The sequence below is a fragment of the Babesia bovis genome, assembly GCF_000165395.2.
Source record: "Babesia bovis T2Bo chromosome 4 map unlocalized Chr4_1, whole genome shotgun sequence".
Classification (NCBI taxonomy): domain Eukaryota; phylum Apicomplexa; class Aconoidasida; order Piroplasmida; family Babesiidae; genus Babesia; species Babesia bovis.
Window position 1 is genome coordinate 35,322 of NW_026261571.1, and position 19,098 is coordinate 54,419.

The following is a 19,098-nucleotide window of genomic DNA, read 5'->3' on the forward strand; positions in this document are numbered from 1 at the left end:
TGATAATTTATCTGATAATGTGTGGTTCATGATAAGTGTCACTGTTCTAACGCCATAACCATTGGGAGGTATTCTTTTCCCTTACCAATGTTTGTTTTATAGATATAAATGCAGAATTCTAAAACAAGTACCCTCGGTAAGCTGCGTTTTATGCAGCAAGGTCGTGCACCTGAACCCAAGGCAACAGAGGTAGTCGAACGCGTATTAGACGACGATACTGCCTGGGTTTCTGAAGGGTTTGAAGAGGTACATAAAAGCAACAGTGCTCCAATATCGCAAGATAATTCAAAGTTGAAAATTACGTATGCAAGTAGGTAGGTCCCATGTGTAGATTTGCAGTGCCTGCTGTCTAATTGTCAATTCATATCCTGTGCATCATTACGTGACTAGTGTGCCGATATAAACAGTGTTTATGTCACTAATATTGCCATACAGAAAGTCATACAACGGCGCTAACCCGTATATTGAACGCTATATGCAGTCATTCAGGAAACGCAAGTAGGATTCAAACGCGATATACACCTTTTAGCGTAAACCATCTGTTCTTGCTTTCCGGAGGGCCACATGAAATATGGTATATGTATAACTTTATAGCCTCCCTGACGTAACATATACATTTTAATCCTCGAGTTGTATGTATATGTCAGTCTGTAGTCATCTACATGTCGATTTAAAATTGAGTTCAAGCTGTGGTATGGTGTATATAATAAATTAATGCCTACCTGGAGTTCAGTGTGGTATTGAAGTGATACGGTCCATCAATTTCTATGACAATGCGGCGCTTTTTCAGTACCAAGTCACATATGTGTGATCCTATGGTAACCTCTTGATCGCATTCGATGCCTAAAGTAGATAGTACATCGGCAACCTGCTTATGCAAGTCACTTGTACGGAAATCTTTGCAATAATCCAGACGCGCCTTCGCAAGTAAGGATTCAATGGCACTGATTTCAGTAGATCTAAACCACTGCTTTAAGTGATCGTATCCAATGTAAGTGACTAGGAGCCTGACATTGTTGAGTGACCCTTGTAGTACATCGGGGTCTATATGGTCCTCATCATGGAGCTCAGGGTGTTCTAGGAGATACTTTAGTATATTATAGAACACTGGCATGGTTTCTGTAGATTTGGGAGCTTTATTCAACTTAACCGTTCCCATGATTATATGACTGAATGAGAGAATAAGTGTGGTCTTGTTGCCTTCCCTGGAGCACAGTTCATTGAAATGTCGTTGATTTGCTAACCTCGACACAAGTGCTGACCTTAGCCTTGAAGCCCTAACCTTACATTTTCTTATGACGTCCAACACTATTCCAATGTTACGTAGTGACTTCGTTCGCGCTAGTGCCACTTGTTGCTGTGACAATATAGAACCTATGATATGGGAGTTAATCGCAGTCTTGTAGTGTGACGATAGTAGAAGATAAGGAATAACAGCATTCTCATGCCTTCTCTTGATGTGCGATATCTGTTTAATGATAGACCTCCCAAGCAGAACTATAAACAGCGCCATCTGGTCGTACCCATGTAAATCTAGTAATTGACCATATCTGGTAACACAATTTTGGCATGCCTTATAGGTATTAGTTATGCCTGTATTAATTTCACATACAGGAACTACAACACAGGAACGGTAATCAGAAATGCTACCTAAGGCCTCGGGCTGGTAAATAACACTGGAACTGCTAGAAGAATGGTAGTTGTCCTCTTTGGGTGACTTATACTGGCCCAATTCGTTGGATACAGAGCCATCATCATGCCGTGGCGATGTCCCACGACGCATGATGTCGATTTTGTGTTTATCATACGCTTCATTAAAGGGGACGTCAGGCCTTATGGATCCCAGTGTATGATCTTTTAATTCTGTTCTAGATATATTCGATTCCAAGTTTTTAGAATGAGTATCTATACTGCTTGATTGCGTTTCGTTGACCGATTCAAGAGAAGACGTATTTGTATTTTTGGCGTTAATACTGAAACCAAATGCAACGTCATCATGTAGCACCCTTACATTTACCCGATCTTCAGGACTTAACAAACATGTTGACCTATTGAACTTTGTAGTTTTTAACAACCTAGATAGCCGATATATTTGTTTCAAAGAAAAAAGTCGGTCATTCTCTGCAAGAAGACGGCGATTCATTTCAGCAAGTAGTATCAGTATAATGTCGATACCTTGATCATTCTCCCGTATGTCACGTGTAACCAACAATTCTAAAAGCTGTATCAGCTCCTCAGGGTTAAATGCCGTAAGGTATCTTTGGAAGTCACATAAAAGTACCTTTATATCATGATCATTATCAAATACACCCTTCGTAAGTAGCCGTAGATACGATTTAGCATTGTAATCATATATATTCTCTAGATAAGCACCGGTAACATGGTTTAATGTATTACCCGTACTGTAGTAACGAATCCTTGACCTTATCAAGAAGGTGACTACTCTCACAGATAATATCGGTTTGATTAACCGCATCAAGCCATTATGGCCACACCCATGCCACATATCAATGTAACATATTGACTATTAAATTTGCATTCAATGTGTAGCTAAATAGCACGTGTTTGTGACATATACCTACCCTCGGGTTCATGTGGATATCAAGTAGCTAACATTGTGTATTCACAGTGTTATTCCCCAAAGGGATTATTAAAATAATTATCATTATAATGGGAGTCAGAAAAACTGATATCGATGGCTATCGCGTGGTATGTTCAATGTTACTTGTGTTTCATCAGATTCCACTGTGTAATAATTATATTTGCTAGCTGAAAATGGCGTACTGTATATATGCTCTATTGGAGTTTGATTTTCCATCTGAAACTCAGTGATTCCATTGACTATAACATGTATTCAGGGCCCGTTTACTGTTGAAGAAGAAGTGATTTTGCGAAATGCGGTTAGTGAGTACCTTGGCAATTTGAAGGGTAAAGAGCGTGAAGAAGCTTGTCGGAAGCTCACTGAAGCTCGAAGCGGTGCAGCATCAGATGCAGTTACGATTGGTCGCCAAGTACTCCCAGACCGACACCCACGATCAATTTACTACTACATTCGTCGGCGTATATTGCCTCGGAAAGTAGGCAGATGGGATGCTGAGGAGGTTTATATATTGCTTAAACATTACTTTGATCACGAAAATGTGCAAACGGAATCGAACCGGCGTGATTGGCGTCCTGTCTCCACGGCTATTAAGCGTTTACCCGAGCAGGTGTTTGACAAGTGGAAGGAACTGTCACCGGACATAGATTTCTACAGGCCTCTATTTAGTGACCCGAAATTATCCAAAAGTGATGTTATCAACAGAATAGCATCTACTTTGCATCCGAGGGATGGGAGCCACAACGCGTCAATGTCCCCAAAAGAATCCCAATTACGTGAGGACCATACAATGCTTTTTAGAATACATGTTCATGAACACATTCGAGACTTAATAGCACAGGGAGTTATAAATTCACCGGTTGTCCACAACGTACCCTGGATGATGATAAGTCAGTCGTTCAAAGGCTACTCAGCATCGTACATTCGGCTGCAGTGGACTACTGTAATATTGCCTATGGCACTAAAGGAATGGATGCCAGAATTTAGTGACTTGGTTATTGGTCGAGCTGCAGTGTACCTGCTATACAAACATAAAATATTCCATGAGCGGCTCCGAACTGTTGACTTTAGTAATTGGTTCCCTCAGCTACCGAACCTATACGTTTCATCATGCGTGCGACTATTACTCAATGATTGTGTTAAAAGGTTCAAAAGCGGTACTTTCCAGAATATCGACGTGTATTACAATAAGGCACTAGTTAACATGGAGTTGCACAAAAGCAAGTTAAACCACTATGACATTTACAGTCAAAATACGGCAACTGAATCGCTGTTGGAACTGGCCCAAAGCAATGAATCACTAACCAGTGAAGTCAACGTTATGAGCGTTCCAATCACACTTACACAGAAACGCCGTCTTAAGATGGCATATAATGAGTTTAAGGTAAAGGAATATATTAACTCTGATGTTGAAGTGCTATCGAGAATACGATGCGATTGGCTTCCACCATTAAAAAATTGCTCTAATGATAGGAAGTAGTCAACCCACGCCGCGCCATAGCTTCCAACCTTACACGGGTATAAGGCGGGTCGGATATATCCTTCTTTCGCACGTCATCAAACCTTTTTAACAACCTTTGAATATTTGATATTTCCACTAGACTGCATATGGCATTTTCAATTGATTCAGTCGATAGGTCGTCTTTACGACACATGTCCACTATTTCATCTGTTGTCAGCTGATCGGTGTCCACGTCACGTATGCACTTTGGCAACTGCGATTTTATGGTCTTGATTCTCAGTAATGCTTCCGTTTTCAACTGATCGGCATTGTCGCCGTTATATTTTGCAGCCAAAGTTGAAGCAAAATCAGATAATGGCACAACTCGTGTTTTAGGTTGTGACTTGCGATAATTGATTACATTAACGCAGTGACGTAGGAAGTCATACTTGCGATGGTATGCAGCTTCCTCGGCACAGCGTACTGATCTCCAGCATGCACGCTCAAAATTTGCTGATAGACGTTGTATCTTATCAATTTGGTAACGCCTAGACAGCCGGTTTAATGCAGCTAATGCCTGCAAACTGCCTGTAGTGACCCTTGCACGGTTCCACATAGATATTGTATGGTATATAGCAGTTCTTAACACATAATTGTCATTGAAAAGCAGGTGTAGTAAATGTCCTTCAAATCCAGAACTTCATAGAGTATGCATTATAATCACAATTAGGTAATATACTACTGGGATAAATATAAACTTATTATCTCCAGACGCCAAAAAGTTACTAAATGATCAGTTAATATCAGCATCACTAACAAATGTGCAGGCGATAAAGGATGTATCAATGATACATTGGTACACCGGGCGCTAGAAACAGCTCATAGCATCCATGAAGGTCCATTAGGGTGATTAATCCAATATCATAATAGATAAAGCCATCTAAATACTACTTTATCTTACACATCTGTTATATAACCGTGTGCTACCCGCTGTTGTTACTCTATCTAATGAAACTATTACCACTATATAGACCCATGTGCAATATATACTAAAAAATATTTCCGGGAAATTAAAACGTATTTAAAACACAATAAGCTATATTATAGATCACGTTTTGTGATCTTTATCGTTACAATACCTTCGACAGAAGCTTGCGATTCTCAGGGGACTGCCACTCAACAGGCTTTGGAGTCAACCACCGGTTACTCTCAGGGCACCTCCTAATATTGTATACATCGTCCAATGTCGTATACATAATGGTACCGGTGTCCACACCCTCCATTAGATTGGTGACAAAGTCACGAACCTGTGCGATTGTTTCATAGTGTTCACAACGGTCTGGTAGAAGTATTTGACGCAATATTTCTGTGCAAAACGTTGAAGAGTCGGCTGGGGAAGGTTTGTTGGCATTAATGGGCGCCGTGTGAAAATCATACGTCAGCTGCATTGTACAAAGAGTGATTATATATGGCGTGCCCTGGTCATCACAGGTAGATATTATACGAGAAACGCGCCCCTTCCTAGCAGCACGGCAGTGAACATACGATACCGACTTGTGCTTTACTATGTCACTATCACGCCTCTTATAAACCAGACAACGGACAGTTCCATCTGAGCACCCACATACTATGGTTATTGATGAACTTGCTGCCTGTTTCACACGAAAATCAATACAATCAATGTCAACGTGATCGTCTGTAGAATCTGACATGGTGAAATTGGAACCAATCTCCAACCCATTCTCACACAATGGTACGAATAGCAAAGTAATCATCCCCTTGGTAAAACCGATAGCAACGAAATGACCCGATTTGCCATTATAAGTACCCTCAGAGCGTTGAATACGTAAACAAGAAGCTTTAGCGTCTGCGTTTTCCGATGTTATAACACCCTTAACGCTGCCGTTATGGATGTCGTGGAAGATTACATTACCACTGGTCTCCAGCGCAAGCAACGTATCAGTTCCCGGGTAATAGTCAACATCAACGTATCCCTCAATACTGGCTGGAACGATTTCTGCAACTGGTCGGACCCGCACATTCGGGTGAACGAATCCCTCAAGTGTCAACGGATCATTAGTTATCTGCCTCAAACGATCTATTGTTGCTTCACTGGCGTCCCAAACGTAAATGTACCTATAAAAAAGAATAAGCACATAGACTCAATATATGTACATATAAAAACGTATATAAGCCACGGAATTCTTTGTAATTACGATATGTATATATCTATACGACAATGTCCTTATATATAACATTGTATAGAGACAACTTTGGAGAAGACCTTATTTAACTTACCCAGCAGAAGTAAGGCATACTAATTTCTCGAAATTATGTAGCACAAATATCTTCAATACACTACCGCACATATATTTGTAAACACCAATGAGCTCTTTAGTAGATTGGTCAACCACTGCAATGGAAGAGTCGGATCCTTTAATACATAAGTAAAGGAAGCGACTGTCTACAGCCGCCGTGCTAATGTCGCAAGAAGAACGCCAGTCGCGAAACATCTTGCAAGGAATTAGACAACAAACTGATGTGTAATGTTTAAAATGGAAAAAACATCCTTCTAAACCAATGGGCTACACAATTGACAGGCCCATGTAAATATAAGGCTAATAAAACTATAGAGATATAAATAAATTATATCAAGGTTTTAATAAGGATAGTGCTTTCTTGTACTTTTTGATACTAGCAGCGTAAATATCCGTACCGAGCTTTTCCTGCTTCTCCTCCATATTAACTATGGCAGCCTTAAGACGAGCTCTGACCTCATCAGCACCCTCTATCAACCGAGTGCCTGTGGATTTACCATTCTCAAGTATATTCTGTAAAACCTTCTCAGAGGATTTGAGGGATTCCTCGTTACGAGCTACATGAAGCTGCTTTTGCTCATCACGTGAAAGAATAGGCGCCCCCTTCCTAAATATTCTACGTAAAATAGGTGTGATCTCCTTTACTTCAACCTTTAACACACGGCCGTCAATAAAGTAATTGTTCATAGCTTCAGCAGCTATCTTTGCGATTTCATTGCTCTCAAATTGCAAAAAACAATATCCCCTGGAATTACCAGTCTACATAAAATGAGCCGATACAGGACCAATAATATTGCACATTACACCAATGTAGAACGATGTCCACTTAATCAGGCTATATATAAACAAAGGAGATGAAAAATCACACAATTCATACCAGTGTCGTATTGCACATGATCATATAGGCATATAATACAGTACAACCAACAGTGTAACACCCATCGATATATAAATATAATGTTAAAACGTATTATAGAGCATGAATTGGTATTTAACGCACCTTTTTTGATTTCATCAAACGAATTTTTTTCACCGTACCAAACTGCTCAAAATATTTGCGAATATTACTTTCATTAAGAGCCTTCGGCAAATTGCCGACATATATAATATTGCTCTTCTCATCCACAGTGTCTTCCATAGCCAAAAGTGATTTGTGGCGTATCCCAATGGAATACAATGGAGGTTGTGGGATTATAACACACTTTAGTAGAATGGGCCTACACTATACATAAAAAATATTGCTTATTTATTTTTTAATATTAATAAATTTACTATATTGTACTATATTTCATCTGTTGGCTTATGCTACCTGTGTATGATTTGCTATTCATTTTGTAAAGTAGCACATAAACGCTCTTTGTGTTTAAATTTGACATAGCATTCTATGGCATGAGCTCAATTACACTGTACGCTTGATAAAGATGTTCTGTTATCTGTCATCTTCTCTATTCATTTTACCCTTTTCTAGGCACAACAGTTTTATATGACGTTTGATATGATTCCTAATTGCTTTACATTCAATGTTGCTCTATTAATGTAAATTAAGCGTTGTGATAATATGTTGTAGGAAGCTACCGATTGTCTTTATCCATAACATAGGTATACGAAGTGGCTTATGGCATAAACAACTATATCCGATCCTCAGTAGTTATCATTACGTAAATAAAGTATGCACCTATCGATTATTGATCAGAATCAGACCTTAGTCCCTATGATATATACATAGGCTCAAAAAAATAAATGACGCCTCAGTTGCAATTATACCCATTAAATACAAAAACAGTTTTTCAAATAGTCGGGTCATATACACGATTACGCTATATAAAAAATGCCAATTAAACAGTATGTCTTTTGTTAGCCAGCACTGGGGAGAATTTTTTGGCATCATTAAAATCTAGGAATCTATGTTTTTAGTTAATATTTTTTGTTATAAGTATTAAATAAACAACTCATAAACAACTAAACTTATAAATTAGCGGCCTATTTATATATCATAGTAATTAAATACCAGTGCTATCCTCTAGAATCTGGTATTAATTAGAGGACATTTACAAACGTTTATAAACTCAACATTGCTGTATTGATATAAATTGCTTTTCAGTTTACATATTGAAAAAATCAATATGATGGTGAAATTTTGCTCCCTAAGTGTGCTATTGGCATTTGTGACGATAAAATTCATCGATTGTGTAATATTGGACCTTCACGAAAATGAATTTCCATCGTGTATTGATATTTTTACTGGTACATTTAATGGAGGTGGAGTTTACCGAATGTTTCATTCAAGAAATGAATTGATACGGACTATACATTATGGCGGTCATATATTAGCAACAACTAGATTTCACAGAGCCTTGCCAGAGGATATATACGTACAAGAATATAAACGTGATGGCATCTCCATAATCTCGCTTCATATATTCTTTAATCGTAGCACAAAGACATCAGCAAATTCCTACTATCAAATAGCAGGAGGCCACATTAGAATTATTGGTCGTGATAAAAAGCTGGAATTTGTAGGTGGTCCCATTTATTTATCAATAGACGTCAATGTGACTAAATATCACCCATTGATCGTTAAAACTATGATAGGAAGTCCACTGCACAAACATATATGGCAACTAGCAACGGCTAAACATTTCACAGATCATCAAAGCAAAATTAGCAGATTAAGATTTAGGCAGGAAGTATATTACATGTCTCCAGTTTTAAATATTGATACCGAGCAGTCAGATTACCTACCACCGACGGCACTAATTGGTCAATTCAGTAAAGTACAAGTCAGTAAACATGACGGTGTTATAGAAGTGTCATTAAAAAGACTCCGAGCAAGTTTTTGTCAACTGATACAAATCCCACCCACAATTGATAATATATTTAAACCTTGTAGAATCATATCGTTACCTCATTACTATAATCATCTCGATCTTACAATAAAGGTAAATAGACATGTAACCTTGACTATTGACGTCGCATCATTAGAGGTCAATGTGCCAGACTTAATTATACTGTCCAATCTTAAGAGGGGTAACTGGATATACACGCAGTATACAGTGGTACCGATCACGGATCAAAGATTTGTTCTACATAAAGTAATTAATTCGCAAATGGCATTTACACTTTACGAAGCACAGGAACACTGCTATGTATCATATGTGGAACTGTTTAAGCACATTATACATGGATGGCAATATGTTGTTATTAATATTAAACAGGCATCCAACATCATCACACCTGGACCAACAGAGTTCATCGACGTGAAGCGCATATACATGCTCACAGAAATTTCTGCCGGCGCAATATATGTTGACCTCAGCATGACCCTACCTAAGGAGCACCTAGATATTCTATATAATATAAACGTCATGGACGAACAACCATCAATAGATCAACCTGCTGCACCAGCCAATATAGATGTTATGCAATGCGATGAGCAATGACATTCATCTACGCCATTAATTGCAATATATATACAACAGCCTTCAACATAAGAAACTATATGTATAAATGTTTTTATAATACATATTTGATAAATTTGGTAACAGTGTTAAAGTGCACTTTTAGCAGCACTACGGAGAACTATTGTCGGTCACGACTTGTAGTAAACGGGCATCATCCAAAGATATACCGAACTTCAATTTAAAACTCGTCCTAATATCCTGTAGACTTGGTAATAAACTTGACAACGCTTCAGGATTATCAACTATAATCTCAGTCAATGCTCCCAAGTGGTACGCAAAAAAGTTGCCTGGATCGTATAAATCAGATTCAAAACTCTCCAGCTGATGTTTGATAATGTTCAACACCTTCTCACCAACGTCGACGTTTTCTATCAGAAAAGTCTCCGCATTGCAGAGTATTCGGAACATTGACTTCCAATGTTCAAATGATGCATAATGATAATTCAAAAGGAAGACACAGAAAGCATACTGGTATTCCCCGAGAAATAAACCATATCTAGATGGTTGACAGGATTCATCAAGGCTATCTACATTTGTCTTACTAGATCCAATGATGTCATGGCCCATGTGGTGTAACACGACGGAGTCTATGATATGCGATGTGTCAATATGTAATGCCGATATTCTAGAGGGCGGTAGCCGTTTATGACGATGCAGCTTGCGGTTAATCTTCTGAAGGTCAGAATAGTATATTGTACATTGATCAACAGGTGGTTCCCAGTGCATCAAGTCCTCATGACGTCCCCTATTAGTTGTATTCTTGGATGTCGTAGTATTATCTGGGTTAACCACGGTGTTTATTGATGGGATATTTTCAGAATCAACATGGCTATCAGACCCATGTATGGATTCCGATGCGCCTGCACTACCAGCACCAAAAGTTTCACAAAACATGCCTCGGAGAGACTTAATTTCTTTATAACGATTTGCGATAGCTACATAATCCTCTACAGTATCTTCTGAATCAGAGGGAGCAATTCGACAAGCTGCTGCAATACCAGCTTCTCCTGATAATGCACTGGGCTTTTCGTTACGTCTATTGTCTACTGGGTTATTTAATGGTTCACCACTATCGTACGATTCCGAAGTCCTGCTATCTTCATTAACAAAAACACCGTCCTTAGACGACGCAGTAGATGAACCTCCGATATTGTCCTCGGCATTTGATATTGTTTTAACTTGAGAATCTTCATTTATCATCACATCTGCCGTCGCAGTATCTGATTTAGTAGATCTAATTGGTCTTAACTTGTTTATTACACCTTCGGTAATATATTCAGTCATGTTAAACCACAACTGCTGCAGACCTTCTGGAATACGGGAAAGTTTACCGTGAAAGTGGCCAGCAACGATACCATTGTGATAATTACGAGATTCCTCCTCAGATAAAATCTCAAACAGAGGCCCATGGTCAAATTTAGATCGCTTCAGAACTGTACATGTATCCTTGTAAATATAAACGAATTCACCCAAACGACGATCAAACTCATCTGTGAAAAAATTAAAAGCATACCACAGTTATTCTAAATATATCGTCAATTACTACTAATTCAAATCACATGGCACATTGCAAATGAACGACTCTATATATAACAACCATGGCTCCGACGGCATACAATAGACAAACGCACCGTTAGAATTGCCTTCCTTAACATAAACAAAATGACATCCTGGAGTCAAGTTAACGACACCAACAACTTCATTTGAACTAGGAAATGTAACGAAATCAAAACCTAGAATCTCGTCAACACGTTGATTCAAAACTAAACAGGCCGTCAAGTTTACATCACCAGGAGTCTGACAATCATCATCTAGCTCCATTTGTGATGAGTTGGTGGCTAATAATGCAAAAAGACAACGTGTAAGGAACACTTATTTATAGTGTGTGGACACCAAAATTAGTACCAGTATTCTACACATCATTAATATCCCTGCACATACATAATGAAATTGCAAAATCGTTACAAATAAACAATTATTATAGTACAATACGGAGTGTTAGCCTAGGTTCAGACCAATAAACGTAAGACACATACAATATTATATACATGATTCTATCAGCTGTTGACAGTGAATCTAAACACATTATTGAATACAGGTCTGTTAACAATTACGGAAATTGTATCGCAATGAATCGCGTCTTCTATGCTTCACTGCGACTCCTTCGTGATTTTCCCTAGCAGTACGCCTGCCATTTAACTGATACAATGCAGCCAGACGAGCTGAAACACGCCGTATTCCATGTAGATTGTGTTTAACATCTAGCCCATCGTGTGTCCTTTTAGGACGACCCCTACTGCCAGATGCATCAGCAACAAGCTTAGAGCTTCGAGTTGTTACATCATCGCCACTTGAAGCGGGTAATTCTACATTATTCATAAAAGACAGCAAATCGAAATGTCCAGAAAGAGACGCATTCACATTAATTCTTGCAGATGCACCTAACGCTCGAATATCAATACCCACTCTCTCATGAGAGCTAGTAGAACGTTCACATTCACCACTAACCTGAGTGATTCCTTGAGAATCTATATCCGTAAGAGCACTAGGATTTGACGATTCCGATTCTGTGTTAAGGCCGACTGGTTCCCCGGTTAATCCCTCCCTGGAAAATAATGGTTTAACAGCTGGCCAAACAGCTGAAATCACAGTCCTTACATAGTTTTCAAAAGACAAAGACTTACGGACCTCAGTTTTAATAGGTGACAAGGTACGTTCCAATTTATTAGCCAGACGGAATATTTCGCTATTGGTTCGGCTTAAAAGCCTGCAGTTTCGTATGATAAGCTCGATGTCACAAATACAAGCATGAGGGCTGATGTAATATGAATTTAATATACGCGCACGAACACGATCCAGTGTCATCGGATTAGGGATTGTCTTCCAATAATCTTGTATCCACTCTTCTGAATTCTCCGTATAAGCCGGGATACTATTGAATGGCTCAAACTCTGGGTATAATGTAAGGTTCAGCAGTTGCTCCATGAACTCTTGAGGAAACAGTGAATTGCACATCTGGCTTATTAAAGTCTTCTCTTCCACAGATGGCATTAAAACCTCCCAAGAGGAAAATGTATGATTATCAATACTAGCTACGTTTTCAACAGTTATGGAATCCTTGCCCATTTCCATAGCGCTGCACGCTATACTACACATATCATCACGTGTGAGGTCATCGGGAACCACCGATGAGTCCTGGAATTCACCCAACTTTATCTCTTTAATCCTACCGTCCTTCCACGTGCCGTCATGGAAAACCTTTACGTTCTGGCCAACCTGATATTTAGATACACGCCAAAGACTAACAAAAAGGTCAATCAGTGGTAGTATTATACTACTTCCAGGCTTATGAAACAGTGATAATACCTTTTTGAGGTTATCTACATAGCGTAAAGTAAGCACTGAGCATACTCCATACTCTCCTAATAATGGACCTATAAAAATTTTTTCAAAGTGTAATGCAACAAAACATACCATAAAATTGAAAGTCGATATTCATGATTTCTAAAACCTTTGACTCTTTGATGATGTTCCAAAATGTTGCATCATTGGCCTTTAAGTTGCCTGAATCCCGATGAAGTAATAGAACAACCTCCCCTCCCTGTGGATTATAGTAACAAGGAAGCTCAATTCTAACGTCATCACTCAACCACAACCTTGTATCTGGTTTCAAAAATATATCACCCGTGCAAAACTGACGCAGCCCACTGTTCAATTTGCTGCAACGCTTAAGAATGCACTCGATACAATAAAATGGTGCTGACAACATGGGATCAGGGAAGTTTTCTATAGTATCATAAATGTTTTGTAATTCATCCGAAATAGCTAACTTTGCATGGTAGACCTCATCGTACAAAGCTTGTATAGAACAGGGGTAATGGTATGCCCTGATGCAGTCATTCCTGGAACACTGCAACGAAGCAAATGCCTCATCACAATAATCACACTTCACGTGTAAAGTGCACGCCAACAGCCACGGTAAATTTTCAATTTTACGCCATGGTGAATCTATAACGAAACCATCCGTAGATACTAAACAACCTGTATGCATAAAAATATGCTTTCCCAGTCGTTCATATATAGTAGGCAACTCGTCACGTAAAATGGAACAGCTGTGATCAGAAAGTACAAAGGGACCAACTAGCCTATTCTTTATCATTTCACAACCGCCAATGAAAACCGGATTGGCTACACTACGCTCACCACGAGTCAGGTCGGCTCCAAGACCGCAAAATACACAAGTGGAACCATAGCCTCTATATGCACGATCTTGTCCATCGTACAACGATATAGGGCCTATGATCTCACTAATGCGCTTCGCTTGCTCTATGAAACTACTGCTGCGCCGTTTCCTAAGGCTGTAACTACCAGCAACTACACATGGACTTGATTCGTCAGACGATGATGAATCCGGGAGTAGTAGGGGACCATAAGTGCCATCTAATCCAGATGTCTCAGTAGTATTATCCAAACAAAATGGAGCATTAGATGGAATGTTATTATCGCGTACAGAAGATAATACAGGCGATGCAACACTTGATATAACTGTAGTGTCACTTCTGCTACTTAAAGTTGAAGACCCATGATCGGAAGCGTTGTCCTCGGAGATTCTAGACGGGGTGCTACGTGGACTACGTACGTCGAAGTCCTCTGTCAATCCATCTGATTGACTAGGCGAGACATTTAACAGCTGCTGGCGGCCACGAGGTGGTTGTACCCTAGTAGGCTGTGTTCTACCAGATATAGACAGCCTCAGACTAGTCCGTGAGTTTTGATGCGTATTTGTGACAGCATTCGATCGAGTGTTTATTTGATCACGTGGTGTTGGTGATGCAATCGTACCGCGGCGATTAGGTGAAACTGTAATGCCCCGTCGTTCAACAGAGGTGGTTGCAGTAGTACTGCTGGTTAAACCTGTGCTTGGCCTTGCTGATATAGGTATGCAAGATATAATATCACCGCGGTTATTAGTCATTGATTTAATACCGCGATTCTCACTTAATGAGCCAACGTAACGTGCAGCACGATCTGTAAAAGTAGACATGTAGTGGCACATCATGCAAGATATACCACCGTATGGACAAGTAGCACTCTTCATACGATTCGATGAATCTAAAAGGAACTCTAATCCTTGAATCCTAAGGTACCAGTTTATAAGCTCTTTAATATCGCAATCCACATGAATGCTGTAATGCCATTGAAGAAACTCAATAATACTGACGTCCACTGGCAAACGACTTAAAACGGAAACCATATGCCATTCAGTTGATGACATATTAACATATTCTGATAAATGGTTGAGATTGGGTTCACAGTCCTTAACTTCCATGGCTACCGGGGAGCACTGATAAACCACTTCACAACGATGCTCATCCAGAACTGTATGTACTGAACTGGCCGTATATATACGCAAACTCTCGCTACAGTTCTTACCTTGCAACTCCAATGGTGGCATTGAAGTAGATCCATGATAATATCGCCTAATAAACTGATTGTTTTCCTCTCCACCGGTATAAAAGGCGGTAGTGTTTATAGGTAACATATCACTGTATCCACTCTGATGGTTCAATGTGGAACTATAGTTACATGTTAAATTATCCAACGTGAATAAAGAAAAACAACCGTAAGATTGACTGGCAGCAAAATATAAACCACTGGGATGCCATGCAGCATCAACCCAAACTGCACTGGGTCCGCAATCTAGCTTCTTGATTATACTCTTCGATTCTATGGATAAAAGGTATATCACACCACCATACGTCATAGTAAGCAAAAGGTCGTCAGTCACCGGATGTGGTTTCAAGCAAACGATATGATGACTAATTTCATTGTGCAAGAAGTCAGCAACCTTAGATCCATCTGCGTTGAACGATGACACGCCAGATAAAATCGTACGAGATGTCGTTATCAATTTCTTAACGTTAAAGCGTGTTACAATACTATCCGCAATGTGAATGTATCGGTCATTCAATGACCATACAATACCGGTAATCATGTAATGATGCCCAGAGTCACTCAGACTTTGCTTAGTGCGACCCTCCTTTTTAGTAGAAGATTTAGACGTGATATGATGTACATCTTTAATGGCATCTGACATGTGCGGCTTTATAACATCGCTTGCAGTAAAATCGTCCACTGCATCTATTGATGATGGGATACAACGACTCCGGAGTTTTTTAGCAGCGCTTTGGCCAAGTGAGTCGTCAGTTGAACTAGAATAGGAAGTCGGAAACGATATGTATGGTGTCATAGATTTTGAACTATTTGGGACGACAGTATTTGATTTATCCGTGACATCAAGCTCCAATTTATCAACATTTCTTGGGAAGAGGGGTTTTTCAGGAGTTCCAGAATATGGAGTGCTCCTATTTGGTGATGTATTCAACTCATCAATTTTCATCACAGTGTCATGAGGATACACCTGGATTGTGCTTGATGGTTGTACTGAGTCACTGAAACAGCCTGATTCACAAGTTTCTTCAGCGGGTATATAGATAAATGCAGGATCAACAACGTGTGTACATTCTTCACTATTATATTGTGTAGTATCCGTATCGCTAAGCCACCTTGTAATGCACTTTGTGAATAGCCTAGTGCTCTGGAACAACGTCCTTTGGTTACAATGGATCCGTAAATATACAGTACCATCATCACTACCAGTGACATGGTTTAAGCTAGTGTTGGCAAAACAAACGTCTGGACTCATTTCGTGACCGTGTTCAATATGGTAAATGAGATCTTCAAAGTCACCAGGGTCATGAATATTGTTATCCTGCAAACCAGGGGTAGGCTCTACCGTAGGAAGAATTATTAATGTAGAGCTATTACGACCTATGGGCATGTTGTTGTCACCGAAGTTATGCATCTGTCCAACATCGCTTTCGTCATCCGTGAATGTAAAGGATTCTAGTGATTCGTATATCAATGCCTCAAGATCATTAGTGTTTTCCTCCCATAAGAAATTAGGCGTGTCATTGCGATGTCTAGAAGTCGTCCCAGTCTCAATTTCATCAAATAGAATGTCACCACTATCACCGTCAAATAAATCTGCATCATACGAATGTTGACGTGCAATGGGAGTTCTAAGGCTACGCACACGCTTACAACAATAACGACAGGTATTTGTGAAATCCGTTGTCAACGATAAGTTTGCATCACATGTGCAGTACTGTAACACAAATGCATCAGCATCAATCAGTCCATTATTTGACATATTGTCATGGGATGTGTCATCACTACCTTGTTTAGATACACCATCCGCCAAACCGATCATATCCCCCTTCGTCATCAATCTGCCGTTTGACACGTTGAAAAGAGCGCAATGTGCATTCGAAGTCATTTTTTCGTATTTTCCAGGATCTTTGTTAGATTGTCTCGTAACTGAATTTTTGTTGAGGATCATCAAGGCAGAAGCTACGTTATCGTCACCAGTCCTCAACTCTTCCAAATAACTAAGTTCTATTCCAACAGCTATCAACGATGAGTTGTCATGCATTAACGGGCGTGATACATCGTAAGCCTTGATATTGTGGTTGTATAAATCCACCCTGTACATGGGAACGACATCACTGAATATATTAGTACCACTAGATGGCATCACCATATCAGACATACGGTATATCGAAATCTTAGAGTCAGCACTAATGCAAACCACCAAAGTATTCTCGATCTCCTGTCTACAACGCTCACTGAAGCCAGAAGGGCATGTTCCATGATAGCCACCAGTAGATACAAAACGACACCAGAGATACTTCGAAGGAATTGAAATACGCTTATGAGGACGATGTAAATTCCCATTTATCTCCCAAAGCCACATTTCTCCACCGTCACAACAACTTAATATAAAATGGTTATTAGGGTGGACATCGATGGAAACAACACCGCCCGCATGCTTACGAAGGCTGGTAATTAAAGTACAGTTGTGGGTATGCCACAATTTAATAATTCCCTCGTCGCCACCCGTAATAATCACATCGCCAGTCCTGTCGAAAAGAATACAACCGACTTGAGGAGGTTCATTATACGGCTTCCCAGGGTCGAAGTCATCTAAAAGAGATTGATGACCCCAAACATTAATAGCACGTGAAAAGTTTAATGATGCATGCCTTAGTTGTTGCGATGTTAAACTGTATTCTAAAAACCCTCGACCTAGACGACGGTTGAGCAATTGGTAATATATACCACCAGTTCTATCAGCGAACGATCGACGCCTCTTGACTGCCCTAATAGCATTCTCCTGAAGCTTTACAGCCTCCACTGCATGATACAATACTTCGAAAGCGTCGTAACTAGAACTTCGTTTTTGTATATCCCTTGCAAGGTCATAAAGGGTGGTCCCTAATACAGCAGTTAACAGATTAGCATCCTCTTCTGGACGACTAATGGCAGATTCAGTTGGTGGTGAAGTATCATTGTGATTTAATTGTGAAGAATCCGAGACATCAGGATACCAAGAGGAGTCGAATTTGTTGGAAGCATCACGCATAAAAGAACGCTTGCCACCAGCAAATGAAAAAACATTGGCGTCATTTATATGACCTAATACATCCTCAAATCCACTATATAGTGTTGATTTTAGCCTATCAGAGGTTGATTGGCGTCCCCGCTTCATCCTGTTTGACAATGCCAATAGCAAAGGGAGCAATTACAGATGATACGGGATAACATTGTTGTTTTAACACATGTATCGAACATGAAAGAAACTCAACATAATGCTTTTACATCTTGTGATCTACAGTGCCATCGCGAAACCGCCACACGGACGTCCAACAGACACTGGCATTTCGCTTTACATACACATCTATATACATTGGACAATATTTTATTGCCTTCCATAAGATACAGTGATTTTTATTGCATAGAAATATAACCCAGAGGGATGCTGCGATAATAAAGGCAAAATCAATGCTTTACATTGTCCATGTTAAATGTGTCGATACCTTCTCTGAAATGTGTAAAGGCAACAAAATAGTGCTCAAAAGTCACGCTAACGCCTTATAACATGCAAAAGCCCATAGAAATCGCTATATATGTATATGTTGAATGCCTAGCAAGCAATTGCTAGGGCCAGTGTGATGATGTGTATTTAATACTTCAGTTCCACCTGAAGGTCTTCTTGTGCAATAAATGATTACATTATTGAACTATAAACTTAATAATACAACCGTCTTCCTTTTTCAAGACATGATTAAAACATGATACAATGCTATGATGGTCGTAATTGAAGTTAAAGATACATCCGTTTAAATATATTGTTAAATTATTGTGTATACACTATGT

General features: G+C 39.5%; 9 protein-coding genes across 9 annotated transcripts; 3 read left to right on the forward strand and 6 right to left on the reverse strand.

Moving 5' to 3' along the window:
• Nucleotides 1-24: 24 nt before the first annotated feature.
• BBOV_IV003925 (uncharacterized protein) lies at nt 25-652 on the forward strand. Its single transcript, XM_051767027.1, has 2 exons — nt 25-314; nt 436-652. The coding sequence occupies exons 1-2, from the start codon at nt 109-111 to the stop codon at nt 500-502; spliced, it is 273 nt and encodes a 90-aa protein (XP_051623637.1). The 5' UTR covers nt 25-108; the 3' UTR covers nt 503-652.
• On the reverse strand, nt 465-2,566 carry BBOV_IV003930 (RAP domain family protein). The gene is made up of 2 exons (XM_001610272.2): nt 723-2,566; nt 465-687 (listed from the first exon to the last, which is right to left on the reverse strand). The coding sequence occupies exons 1-2, from the start codon at nt 2,504-2,506 to the stop codon at nt 486-488; spliced, it is 1,986 nt and encodes a 661-aa protein (XP_001610322.2). The 5' UTR covers nt 2,507-2,566; the 3' UTR covers nt 465-485.
• Nucleotides 2,567-2,593: 27 nt separating this feature from the next.
• Nucleotides 2,594-4,139, forward strand: BBOV_IV003940 (Myb-like DNA-binding domain family protein). Its single transcript, XM_001610273.2, has 2 exons — nt 2,594-2,709; nt 2,859-4,139. The coding sequence occupies exons 1-2, from the start codon at nt 2,671-2,673 to the stop codon at nt 4,077-4,079; spliced, it is 1,260 nt and encodes a 419-aa protein (XP_001610323.1). The 5' UTR covers nt 2,594-2,670; the 3' UTR covers nt 4,080-4,139.
• Nucleotides 4,013-5,014, reverse strand: BBOV_IV003950 (uncharacterized protein). Its single transcript, XM_001610274.2, has one exon. It carries the CDS (start codon nt 4,654-4,656, stop codon nt 4,063-4,065), a length of 594 nt encoding a protein of 197 aa, XP_001610324.1. The 5' UTR covers nt 4,657-5,014; the 3' UTR covers nt 4,013-4,062.
• Nucleotides 5,015-5,110: 96 nt separating this feature from the next.
• Nucleotides 5,111-6,628, reverse strand: BBOV_IV003960 (uncharacterized protein). Its single transcript, XM_001610275.2, has 2 exons — nt 6,339-6,628; nt 5,111-6,176 (listed from the first exon to the last, which is right to left on the reverse strand). The coding sequence occupies exons 1-2, from the start codon at nt 6,551-6,553 to the stop codon at nt 5,171-5,173; spliced, it is 1,221 nt and encodes a 406-aa protein (XP_001610325.1). The 5' UTR covers nt 6,554-6,628; the 3' UTR covers nt 5,111-5,170.
• A 48-nt stretch (nt 6,629-6,676) lies between these two features.
• Nucleotides 6,677-7,521, reverse strand: BBOV_IV003970 (RNA recognition motif domain containing protein). Its single transcript, XM_001610276.2, has 2 exons — nt 7,359-7,521; nt 6,677-7,117 (listed from the first exon to the last, which is right to left on the reverse strand). Exons 1-2 carry the CDS (start codon nt 7,494-7,496, stop codon nt 6,692-6,694), a joined length of 564 nt encoding a protein of 187 aa, XP_001610326.1. The 5' UTR covers nt 7,497-7,521; the 3' UTR covers nt 6,677-6,691.
• An 890-nt stretch (nt 7,522-8,411) lies between these two features.
• On the forward strand, nt 8,412-9,818 carry BBOV_IV003980 (uncharacterized protein). The gene has a single exon (XM_001610277.2). The coding sequence runs from the start codon at nt 8,482-8,484 to the stop codon at nt 9,796-9,798; it is 1,317 nt and encodes a 438-aa protein (XP_001610327.1). The 5' UTR covers nt 8,412-8,481; the 3' UTR covers nt 9,799-9,818.
• A 79-nt stretch (nt 9,819-9,897) lies between these two features.
• Nucleotides 9,898-11,695, reverse strand: BBOV_IV003990 (AAR2 family protein). Its single transcript, XM_001610278.2, has 2 exons — nt 11,451-11,695; nt 9,898-11,309 (listed from the first exon to the last, which is right to left on the reverse strand). The coding sequence occupies exons 1-2, from the start codon at nt 11,638-11,640 to the stop codon at nt 9,928-9,930; spliced, it is 1,572 nt and encodes a 523-aa protein (XP_001610328.1). The 5' UTR covers nt 11,641-11,695; the 3' UTR covers nt 9,898-9,927.
• A 202-nt stretch (nt 11,696-11,897) lies between these two features.
• On the reverse strand, nt 11,898-18,470 carry BBOV_IV004000 (Bromodomain family protein). The gene is made up of 2 exons (XM_001610279.2): nt 13,294-18,470; nt 11,898-13,253 (listed from the first exon to the last, which is right to left on the reverse strand). Exons 1-2 carry the CDS (start codon nt 18,428-18,430, stop codon nt 11,923-11,925), a joined length of 6,468 nt encoding a protein of 2,155 aa, XP_001610329.1. The 5' UTR covers nt 18,431-18,470; the 3' UTR covers nt 11,898-11,922.
• Between the last annotated feature and the right edge of the window lie 628 nt (nt 18,471-19,098).